The following is a 12,595-nucleotide window of genomic DNA, read 5'->3' on the forward strand; positions in this document are numbered from 1 at the left end:
AATCTTTTCTAATTCTTTCATGGCTGCCCTTCCCATTCTTAATCTCTGTCTGATTTCCTGACTGCAGTCCCCATTTCTATCAATGTTTGATCCCAGATATGAGAAATCCTTTATTATTTATATTTCTTCATTGTCTACGTTGAATTTGTCTAGATTCTCCATTGTTGTTATTTTTGTTTTCTTTATTAACATTATGGGTACAGTATTTTCCAGCGTATAAGACAACTGGGTGTATAAGATGACCCCCAACTTTTCCAGTTAAAATATAGAGTTTCGGATATACTCGCCATATAAGACTACCTATGAAGACACACCCAACTAAAGGTGGTGGCAGGTTTGGGTGTGCAACGCCAGTACCCTGGTGAGAACAAACCGTGATACCCAAAAAAGATCTGAAACTAGATGTAAAGTTCAAAAGGGGGGAAATTTAATTTAAAGGACAAAAATAAAAGGTCTTCTCCTCCCCAGCTCTAAACAAAAGATACTTTACAGTTCAGCTTTCTTCCAGACGACATCTTTCTGGGTCTGATGTAGTTTGTTCTCCTTACTCAATGGAGCTGGTGCAGGGTCTTTCAGCTCCTAAATTCTTCTATTTTCTATGCTAATGGTAACTGATTTGGCTAAGTGATGTAAGAAATGCCCTTTCCGGCTGTCTGGGCCTGCTTGCCACCAAAAGACAGCTCTCTGCTAGCTCTCAGAGAAACTGCTCCAACTAAAAACCTCTAGCTACAGCACAGCCTGCTGGGAAAGGGCAAACCAAACCTAGAAATGATGCAGGGGAAACCTACAGCTCCTCCCATAAACTAATACAAAGAACTTTTCTACACTAAAATAATCTATGGCCTGAACCAACACAAAGGAAAATGCAGGGGGAAATTCAAACAGTCCTGGCAGGACATCACACTACCCCTCTTCCAACGCACACCAAGTAAAAATTTTAAAAAACCATCAGATTTGATTTCAATATGGTAATTTTAATTCAAATGCTTATGACATGCAGGTACTTAGCAGGAAAACTTGTTTTATACAAAGCCTGCTTGGATTGGTCAGCTCTCCCTGCTGCCCAGCCCTCTCTGTCTCCAAGATTTTTTTCTACCATACTTGTACAGCGTCGCCCTTGCTGCTTTCATATGATCATTGCATACAGTGAGGATGTGGCCGCGGCCATTTTTGAGCTCCTCCCACCATATGTGGCGACCGCAGATTCTCCATTCCGGCTCAGATGTTTCAGCACCCATCCTATAAGACGACACCCGGTGTATAAGATGACCCCCGACTTTTGAAAAGATTTTCCTGGGTTAAAAAGAAGTCTTATACGCCAGAAAATACAGTAAATAATATATTTTTGAAAAAAGAAATTAGAGCTTGCTAAAATTGCTGACTCAACATCTTATTGGTAAAGGTTACTGACATTCTATTGTTAGTACTGCGTAGAGCAGACCCATTGAATCAATTAGATTTACCTATATGTCAACCCATCATTCAAAAGCTGATTGAATGGATCTACTGTAGCTGGGTCTAACCAGCAGAATGCCAGCCTAGGTGTGTTAAAATATCTTTCTGAGGGCAGGTACACATTGCTCCCAGCAATACTAGGGTTAAGGAGCACGCATCAACCACATGCTCCCTAACCCTAGTATGTATGGACGGCGCCATTGTTATGTGGTGCCATCCACACGGGGCGTGTAAGGATGACGTCACACATGCTCCACATCCAAACGGAGCAGCGCATGTGTAACGTTTCCACGCCCCGGCCACTTACCGTAGCCTGGTTGAGGCATGGAAAGGAGCTCAAAACGTAGCTCCTTTTGGGCCACCACATCATTGGAGTGTCAACTAAACAGCCACACCAGCGATGCAGAGGAGAAAGGGGGCATAGCGGCTGTCCCTTTTTCCTCTGTAGGGCTGGGGGTGTCCGAGGGTATGAAGCCCCAAGGACACCTCTTTTCCGGACCAAAGAGAAGTGGCATTTTGCGGCTTTTCCGTGGTCTGGAAAAATGCCGGATTGGGGCCACAGGGCTGTTGCCCTGGCTCCAATCCAGCAGGAAAAGAACTGGCTACAGGCTGCCCCTTTGTGGCGTTCTGTACCGTGCCCAACATTGTTGGGGGGAAAATAGAACTATCAAGGGACATAGGATCATTATTCCTGGAGACATATAGAACAAAAATGGGGAAATTGTGCCTCTCTTGTTTTTGGATTCAAGTTCCTGTTTGTCTTTGCCAGTATATCCAAAAGATATAGATGATAATAATTGGAGTCCAACAACATCCAGAGGGTCACAAGTTCCTGCCCTTGCAATAGAAGAAGAGTCATACTTTCTTTTTTATATTAAAAACAGGATCTGCTTTACATACAAGCTTTTATTCTGAACTCATGTGTAGACATATATTTGATTGGTGTAATTTCACCAACAATGGGAAGAGCCTACAGATCCAAGAGAATTCCAGTGAGTCACCAATCTGAATAAGTGCTCCATAATGAAATGACTGTTGATATGTAAGAGCACTGGAGTTTTATTGGCACTAGAGAACATGTTCTAAAGATGCTGTGAGGAGCCACATTTTCCCTCCTCAAACTTTTGGCCTGTAATCAAGAGCTGACTTGTTCCATAAACTAGTCTGAATCTCATTGTGGCATCATAACTATTTTTTTTTAAAAAAAATAAACATCCTGTGTATGCCTTTCAGAAAAAGAGGAAGCTGTGAATTTAAAAAATGAGGTGAGAAGAGCAGAGCAGAAGAAGAATACAGAGGAGCATACAAACATATATGAAACTAACTCATGGCTGGCAGGCATTTAAGGAAGATACCAGATTTAAGAATATTCATGACACTGATATCATCACTAGTGAAATAATGTATCACACATTTTTATTTTAAAATGGACAATTTTCTGTAGTATAAACAAAATCCCAATTCATGGATGCTGGATATTCTCGTTCTATATCTGATGGTAATATACTTACACATCATATGCACTGTGGGTATTCAAATGTGCCATCTATACATTGTGCTCTGAATGGAGGGGAAGACGGAGCTGGACGATAACCCAATCTACAGTCAAAGTCTATCGTATGCCCAGACTCAGAATATAGTTTTTTTTCTCTTGACCATTTCAGCTTTATGTTGTTATTTATCATGTCTTCTTCACTTACTGTACATGGAACTGCAGAAAGACACAGATTATTTAATCTGCTAAAAATAGTAAATGCATGGGTATGAAGTCAGAAATGCATGATAAGATAAGGACACACTTATACTTATAAAATATAAGATCATTCATGGCCTTCAAGAGATGAAAAATGAGAGTCCAATCTCTGAATATATTGAACTATTATCATATACTGAACTATTATCAGATGACCACCTGTCAAAACAAATGACATTAGGCTCTTGCCAGAAAGTCAGAATGAATGTCTATCTTTTTGTCATCGAGTGTCATGCACTGGTTTGAATTATAATACAAATACAATGAAATTCAATATAATTACAGTTAAATTGAATTAGAACTTTGGAGACCAGGGTTTAATCCTTGCTTGTCCATGGGAACCAGTTATGTGATCTTGGGCAACTCCCACTCTCTGAGCCTCCGAATAAGGCAAAGACAAATCCCCTCTGAGCATATCTTACCAAGAAACCCCATGATAGATTCACTTTAGGGCTGTAATAATTCAGAATTTACATGAAAGCACACAGTAACAAGAGTATGGATTTCTTTGGGGAGGAGAGACATGAATACATATTAAAAGAATATTGGCTCCTTCTTAGCATCCCTGAATTGTTCCCAGGGAGCAGACTTCCACTGAATGCAAAGTTTGCATTCTGAGGAATTCCTCTCCCCAGCAATGATTCAGGAACTTAGAGGGAGCCACATTTCTATGGTGGGTCAGGAAGTGTGCCTGGCTTTCAGACACAGACACATCCCCCCTCCTTTTAGGGATGTTTGGAAGATGTTTTAGCAGCGATGGAGCCAGGTATGAAAATCTTCTATGTCTCCAAAGAAGGCAGAAGCTGCTTAATTTTGACTGTCTGTTTCACCTATAAATCTCAGGCTTGAACTAGTGCTGCCATGATTAGTTTCAGTTCCCAGGCCTAGCTGTGTGATGCAGAAGCTATGAAGAAAAATTGTACTTGCAGATTCTTTCAAAGGTGTGAGTTCTTTACTAAGTGGCTAGTGATGTAAACTGACACTGCAATTTAGGGATGGGGAGCTGCTCTACCTAATTTCAGTCCTTAAACATATCTCACATTTAACTAATTCCAAATATAAGCCCTATTCTATCCAATGCAAATTGTGTGAAATCAAAACGCAAAGCAGGGAAATGTGCTAGCCCTCCCTCTCATTTCAGATCAGTTGTTCTCATCATGTAGAGTCTGAACACAAGAGCATCCCAATGGCATTAAACAAAATCAGGGTTTCTAATGGAGCTGAGAGTGTCATATGTAGGATAAACTCTCCTGCTCACTCTCACTGTTCGTCCTATAAGGATGGAAACTGTAATCAAGCTGGTTGGGAGTGTGTGTCAAGAGATTCTATCCTCATTGAATATGGATTTAACAGGTTTTGTAATCAAATGAATAGGGCTGCAGTTAGGATACAGTGATCTGTGATCAGTGAAGTCCAAAACCTGAATTTAATAAGCTCAAAAAGTACTTAAAAGAAAGCCCTTCATTGCTGTCCATCATTTTGCTTATTCTTTTCTATGGAGAAATATAAACTTACTGCAGATATTTTTTCCAGGCTTATTTTTTTTAAAAAAATTATATTCTCCTTAAATTTTCTTTAAAAACATGACATTTTAACAAAATCTTTACTATCTATGTGTGCACAACATTATAATTTGAAGGTACAATTTTAATTTTTCTAGTTGTTTGTGTCACAACTATTAGCAATACATTCAACGGTATATGGGAATTATGGTTTACAAATAACATTAGCATTAAAGCATTACAAAGGGTTCTGTATGGTGTGAAATGGGAGGAGGTCTATCAGGGGTTGATATCACTGATCCATACCATTAAAAAATGAAACTGTGAGATTATTCTCATACCTATGCACCTTGGTGTTTCCGACCAATGGCCATTGAGACAAGAGACTTCTGGATTTCCTTCCATTGTGTAGAAACGTGGACATTTGTAATGCACCCTGTCACCCGAGTTATATTCTCTTTTAGGTATGTCAATAATATCTCCATTTTCAATAGAAGGTGGACGATCACATTTCCCTTGAGCCTCTAAGGAATAGAATTCAAAACACTGAATCAGAAAAAAGATTTTTCCATGATACCCATTGTGATTACAAATTATACCTCACACATATATGCCTCCACCCCACTTTATGTTAAAGTCCCTGTTCTGCAAAAAAAAAAAAAAAAAGGGGGGGGGGGAACAAGGGAAAATACATTGGCATATTGGCAATTTAAGCTCTGTTTATTTTTAAATGTGTTCACTGAAACAGTTTGAAAGTTATAGAAGCCAAAACATAGGCTCAAAACACACTACAGAAATAATCCAGTTTGAGAAAGTTTTAACTGTTTTAATCTCACCATTATGAGTAAATATTGGTCAATCTCTAGCATTCCATTATTAGGCAAAGTTTTGAAGCAAATGGTGGTGTGAGTGGGGCTGGTGCTCCGGCCTGTATCCTGCCTGAGAGTCCTCCCAACTAGCTCCACGTGTGTTACAAACTTACACACATTGCATGGAATGCAATTAAATTTTATTAAACTCCAACGGAATCAACACAGTTCCAAATAACCCCTTTTCCCCTGAATTTCCCAACAAAACTCTTCTCCCTTGTCAGGCCCCTTTGGCATCTTGGGCCTGTTCTCTAGACCGGCACGCGACGTACTTCTCCAGGGGTTCACGCTCTGACTTCTCCCAGCCTGTGGGGGCAGGGGCTTGTTTCCAATGTTCCCCATTTGGGTCCCACCACTCTCTTTCCAGTGTGCCTCCTTCCTTCTCTCTCCACTCACCCTCTCTTGGGTATCTAAAGTCCCCCTCTTCCTTGGGGTCCCGCAGCTGTACCTCAGCATGGGGGCCCACTCTCAGCAGGCCATGCCGCCCCTGCAATGATACAGGTCGGCCCTCTCTCTGTGAACTTCCAGTGACCTTCCCTCTCCCAACCGCCTCTCCATGACCAATTCTTCCGCATCTTCCCTTCCTCCCCATGCTGGTCTCTCCCTCTCCTCTTATACCTGCTCCTAGGGCCTCTTTCCCCACCCCTGGGTCCTCCCTGGGGCCTTCTTCCTTCATCTCTTCCACCTGCCTCATCTCGCTTCAATCAACCCTTTCCTCTTCCTTCCCCACCCCACTATAGGTGGCTTCCCAGATCCAGGGGTTTCTGGATTAAATAAATTATTTAGATCCATTGCAATCTGGCTTCAGACCTGGCTATGACATGGAGCTTTGGTCATCATGGTGGATAACCTGTGTAGGGAACTGGACAGGGGGAGTGTGTCCTCGTTGGTCCTGCTGGATCTCTTGGTGGATTCTGATACCATTGATCATGGTATCCTTCTGGGCCACCTCTCTGAAATGGGACTTAGAGACACTATTATGCAGTGGTTCCATTCTTTCTTAAAGGGATGAACTCAGATAGTGGTGTTGGGGGACTCCTGTTCACCCTCCTTGCTGTTAGCCTGTGGGATCCCTCGGGATACTGTTCTGTCCCCCATGTTATTTAACATCTATATGAAATTGCTGGGAGAGTTGATCTAGACTTTTTGGGTGAGCTGTTATCAGTATGCAAATGACACCCAATTCCAAGGAAACAGCCTCTGTGTTGAACCAGTGTGTGTCAGTAATGGACTGGATGACGGAAAACAAATTGAAGCTTAAGCTAGACAAGACAGAGGTGCTCCTGGTCAGTCAGAAGGCAGATCAAGGGATTGGGATTCAGCCTGTGCTGGATAGGGTTTCATTCCCATGAAATCTTAGGCTTGCAGTTTGGGTGTGCTCCTGGACTGGGCTCTGAGCCTGGATGGCCAGGTTTCAGCAGTGGCCAGGAGTGCATTTGCACAGCTAAAACTAGTGTGCCAGCTGCACCCATTTCTTGAGATGTCAGATCTGACTATAGTGAAACATGCCTTGATTACTTCCCACTTGGACTACTGTAACACACTGTACATGTGGCTGCCTTTGGAAACTGTTCAGAAACTTCAGCTGGTGCAAAACACCATAGCTAGAATGCTGACAGGGGCTGCTTACAGGATAACTCCCTTGTTGAAACGGCTTCACTGGCTAATGGTTAATTTCCCGGCAGAATGACCTATAAATCCCTACACAGCTTAGGTCCAGACTATTTGAGAGACCATACCTCCCCATGCAAACCAGCCAGAGCCCTAAGATCTTCAGGAGAAGGCTTTCGATCAGTCCCAACGAGATCACAGGCTCACTTGGTGAGTACATGAGAAAAAGCCTTCTCGGTGGCCTCTCCCACCCTCTGGAACGCCCTTCCATGGGAGGCTAGGCTGGCCCCCTCCCTGCTTGCCTTTCACCAGCAGGTAAAAATATTTTTTATGCAGGCAGGAAATGGATATGTAATTCATCGCAGGGTGGTTTTTATGGAACAGATGGGTTTTCATTATTTTTTTAACTTTTGTCTATTTGTATGTGATATTATATTGTGTGTAGATATTTTTAATTGTTTTAAAATTCACTAAGATTTTAAATGTTTTGTCTGTGAGTCGCTTTGGGTCCCTCCAGGGAGAAAGGCACCATACAAATGAGATAAATATATAAATACCCCACCACCTACATACTGATTGACTGAAATACACTTGCTTTGTAAGTATAGCACATATTTGTGAGCAGGCAAATTATAAACCAGTGTGGGGCAGGGCAGGGGAGAGACCATGCAAGCCTACACTGATTTCCCCTCACCCTGTTCCAGAACATGTGAAAACTAAATGATTTACAAATATAACATTTCCCTCCATCTATAGACTGGGACAGGACAGATGACTGAACATCCCTATACTCTGCGCAAACCTGGGCAGTCAGCAAAATGGAATTTGGTTCCTCACATTCCTATGTCAGATGAACTGCCTTCAGTTTGGTGGATCATAGACTGGCTTTAGCCATTGACAGAAATCAGGGGCTATTTTCTACCACATTTATATAACTTTTCAAGCATCAGACCAGCAACTATATCCTCCATTTCCAACTGTATCCTCCATTTTTGACTGTATCCTCACTTTCATGATATTTAAGGGATTGAATACCTCTGCATTGTGGTCCTTCTGTCCATTGTTTCTCTGAACATGTTATTACAGGTGATCCAAAAAGACTGTATCTTGGAAGACAGTGATAGTGCACCTTCTCACCAGGTAAATACCTTTGCTTTTTTTGTCCATTAATCCGACCATTCGAAATGTCAGGTGGAGGAGGACATCCTACTTCTGAAATGTTAGATAAAATGTTTGAAAAATCATTTGAAACACAAAAACAGTATCTATAAATGTATAAAGGCTATTTTTCTGATGTCTTACATCAGCAAAGTACTGTCACCTCCCCTCTCTATAACAGAATTGGGTTATGTTTCCAGGCATATTAACCATTTCCTTCAACTATCTCAATTTGACAAGGACATTCCCAATTAATCCTCTGTCATCGTATTCTTTATCTGCTTTTAAAATGTGTCAACTTTTTTGTCCTCTTTCCACCTTCCCCCATACATCCTGAGCTTGTCTCTGTTGCTGCAATTTGAATTCAAAGGACAAAAATAGTTTGCACTCAGTTAAGTCAGCAGAGGTGGGAAAGGAAGGGGCAGTATCTTGCCCATCCTTGGAGACTCAGGCAAAAGCAAACCATAGCAGTTTCTTTATGTTTGTGTGTTCTTTTTCATTAATATGGTTTGCCTTCCTGACTGCATTTGATCTTGCTTGGCCACATGTATCTGGGCTTTCATCTGTGAAATGTTGGAGGGGACATATTAACTCACCAGTGAAGAGTAAAGCCTGCCAGATTTCAGATAAATGTGTTCAGGGGATCCGGATTTATAAATGAAAGATACTATATGAGGCTTTAGAAAAAAAATTCACTGCTCAATACCAAAGATACTGAACGTGCCAAGTTGATTTGGATGGAGGCAGAAGTGCGCATGGGGCAAAGGCAGGACTGACTTTCAAGTCGTATTCCCACTTGCCTATAAAGTGGATCATGAAGTGAATTAAGAGGTGTCGTTCCCACTGATGCCCGAATTAGTTCCTCAATGCCCCGGAATCGTTTCCACTGCGATTCGATTCAAAATCGAATTATATCGTATAATTCGAATTAGACGTCTATAAACCGGTTTAAAAAATAGTAGGTTATAACACGGGTTATTTTTGAAAGCGGGGTACAATTCACGGTATCCGAATGGGAATGAAAGGGTGTCTGATTTGGGAACCTGGAGATGTGAGGAACAGCGCTCAAGGGGCTGGCCTGTGGGTGTCACCTTCTTTGTTCTCTTTCTGCATCACTGGCGCCATGTTCTTCCATTCGCATAGCCTTTACCTCCACTCCGCTCCTCATTCATAGACCGATGTGTGAGGAGAGCCATTGAACACCATTTTTAACTATTCCTTTTTCTTTTTTCACCTCTGCCTGAGCGCCTGAGCAGGAGATGGGCTTTGCAGGACATCCCTGCTTGATCACCCCCCAGACAGCCCAGGGAGCAATGGGGGAGGCAATGCGATTTTTGGGAAACGAGGCTCCTTCCAGAGGAACTATGGGATGGGCTTTGCAGGACATCCCTGCTTGATCGCCCCCCAGACAGCCCAGGGAGCAATGGGGGAGGCAAAGCGATTTTGGGGAATGGAGAGCCTGGATGCCCAGGGATCAGAGGGAGGGGGATCGAGCCTTATCTTCACTCTTCCCCAAAGATTCTCTCCCCAATAATGAAGCCCGCTGCCTTCTCCTCCTTGATCCGATTTGCCAAGCCTCCTTCTAGTCTAGGGAGACACAACAGAAGAGCCCTGGATGCAGCCAATTTTCATTGGCTGCCCTAAAAATAAAACAAACCTAGACTTGTGACATCTGAAGCCTACGCGCTTGATTGACAACTTGCGGACACAAATGGGAACAGGGAGCAAGTTAATCCTCTTTAAAATAAAGCAATTTAAAATAAATGGAAACGAAAACAGGGTCTAAAGGAATCAAGGTAATTTGCTCCTTTTGGTAATGGAAACAATGGAAAAAATTCGAATTATTCCCGGAACATAACCCGAATCAGAATCGCGCCAAAATAATCTGTTTTATCTGCCAAGTGGGAACGCCCCCTCAGTCTCTCAAGCAAGCCTGGTATGAGAGGATGGTGGGTAGTGAAAGAGCAAGCCATTTGCTACTTTGTAAGTGGGCCATCCAGGGCCACTTTGAGAGACAGGAATATGATACAAGTCTTTGCCAAGTGCAACCCAAGAAGCTGTGCAGAGACATTGTGCAGGAGCTGATAATTTATTCTGACATTAGAGCTGAAACACTGCTGTGAAAATAAGGCTGGCAGAGGAAGGGGGAAGGAGGAAAATCAGAATGGAATACAAATGCCACATTAAATGTAGACCTGTAGCTGTACTCAGTTTGATAATCCCAAACTGTGCTACACTATGTTAGCATAAAGAACAGAAAGAGGTTGCAAACTGAAATATCTTTGGTGTCAGCTGTCCAATCAGAGCTGAGCTGATCTTCAGCAGAATCTACAATTAAGCTCTTTTTGTTTTGTACAATCCTGAAGCTGGAGAATTAAAATGTTGGAAAAGTTTTGTGTGCTTTATCATTGGTTTTGTATGGTTTGAACTTCGTAGGGGCATTTAAAAAATTAGCACCTCTTCTTTGTTGCCCATTCACCTGTGTTATTAAAAGAGGGAAAATAAAAGACAACCAGGGACTTCCTCTCTGCAAATCGTTCCACCACCCCACCATCATAGGTGAAGGACGGGAAATGTTGCAAATAGTTTTCTGAAGTGCTGATACAAATTACACCTATTGATACAAATTACAATTCCACACAGTAACAACTTAAATCAATATAACACGGAAGTCATAAACAAAATATAAGAAGGGGCCAGAACAGAACAGCAGGAAGGGGCAACTTGAAGCTTCCTCCACCGAAGACACCATTAGAACACTGGATCAGAACATGGAACAAAACATCAAGTTCACCAGAAGCTTCTAGTTAAAAGAAAACTACTATAAGCTTTTTTATATAGATGGCATCGATCCCCAGCAAAGATAGTGAAAATATATGATAGTCCAAAAAATAACTGTTGGAAATGTGATGAAGAAAATGCCTCATGTAGTGGCATTGTAACAAAGCGAAAGACTGCTGGAAACAGATTCATGAGAGGATGAAAAAGTCACTACAAATAACATTTCCACTCTTACCAGGGTTATAGTTATTAAATATGTTAAATACACTAGAGCAACCATCAGAGAAAAAGAATGGTAAAGTGATAGTATACATGGTAACAGCTACCAGGATGGTGGATGTGAAGAAATGGAAAAATAAAGAAATAACTGTAATAGAAGATTGGTCAATAAAGCTATTGGAGATGTACAAAATGGATAAATTGAAAACATACTCATGTGACAAGACAACTAAAGTTTTTGAAGAAAATTGGGAGAGCATTAGCTTCCTATGGAAGGAATGCATCACAGAAAGGGAATAATTGTATACCTTAGGTGATAGTAAATCAGAGGTTTGGAAGAAAGAATAGCTGGCAACAACAAAGATAAAAGATTTCACTTCCAATAGTCAGCAAGGTGAGAAATGAAAAAGAATAAAAGAGATAAAGAAAGAATGAAATGAAAAAATTATGAAATGGAATGTCAGTTCAAAAATTTGGATTTTTTTTATAAAACTCTACAGACACTATTGAAATGAGCTATTAAACTGCAATGTCAAAGTCACTGCTATTGGTACCAAAGTTACTGGTGTTAAATTGGAAGAGGTAGATGTCAGTGGAATAAAAGATGCAGTTAGTTATATGACTGAGGTTCTTCTCTTTATCCTTCTGATATTATGAAGATCATGATAAAGGTTCCCAATGCACTCCATGGACTACTGCTATCTTTGTAACTCAGCAACCAGAGGCATGGTGCAGACATTAAAATGCTGCCCACTGCCTCTCTGAATTATGAATAAATCTCCTTCAAATCAGACTCTCACCCATGTTTGCCAGCCAATATAGCCATGGTAGCAATTTGATCATTCATCCTATCCCAATACAGAGAGAAAGAACTGTCTGTGGCCAGAGGGGACACACCTAGAACAGGAATTCACACAGGAATTCAGCTGATAGATTTCTCTTAGGGTGATTAGTTTTTATTTTTCTCAAAGCATATCTTCAGAAGCTGTAATGGTCCCTACTTTTAAGTCAGAAACTGTAAAAGGAAGGAAGGAAGGAAGGAAGGAAGGAAGGAAGGAAGGAAGGAAGGAAAAGATTGTATTAGAAGATTTTGAAGTCCTCTGCCCCTTCCCCTCCAGTTCCTCCCATTTCCCTTTCTTTTTCTTCTCCAGGCTTACCACTGACCCTTAGGAAGAGGATCTGGGGAAATGAACTCTTACCTTCACATGAGGTGATTTGGACCACACCTTATTTTCACACCTTACAGT

The 12,595-nt window shown here is 41.5% G+C and overlaps 1 protein-coding gene across 1 annotated transcript in view; it reads right to left on the reverse strand.

Moving 5' to 3' along the window:
- The window catches only part of LOC149316940 (complement factor H-related protein 5-like), a 62,126-nt gene that overhangs the window by 2,672 nt on the left and 46,859 nt on the right, over positions 1 to 12,595 (reverse strand). Inside the window, exons 17-18 of the mRNA XM_089518342.1 lie at positions 5,052 to 5,234; positions 2,967 to 3,166 (exon numbers count right to left, since the gene is read on the reverse strand). Of these exons, the coding sequence (XP_089374468.1) occupies positions 2,970 to 3,166; positions 5,052 to 5,234 (380 nt within the window). The 3' untranslated portion in view covers positions 2,967 to 2,969. The remainder of the gene's footprint in view (positions 1 to 2,966; positions 3,167 to 5,051; positions 5,235 to 12,595) is intronic.

This window comes from Sceloporus occidentalis, unplaced genomic scaffold, assembly GCF_023333645.1.
Source record: "Sceloporus occidentalis isolate IW3139 unplaced genomic scaffold, rSceOcc1.0.p SCAF_3, whole genome shotgun sequence".
Taxonomy (NCBI): Eukaryota; Metazoa; Chordata; class Lepidosauria; order Squamata; family Phrynosomatidae; genus Sceloporus; species Sceloporus occidentalis.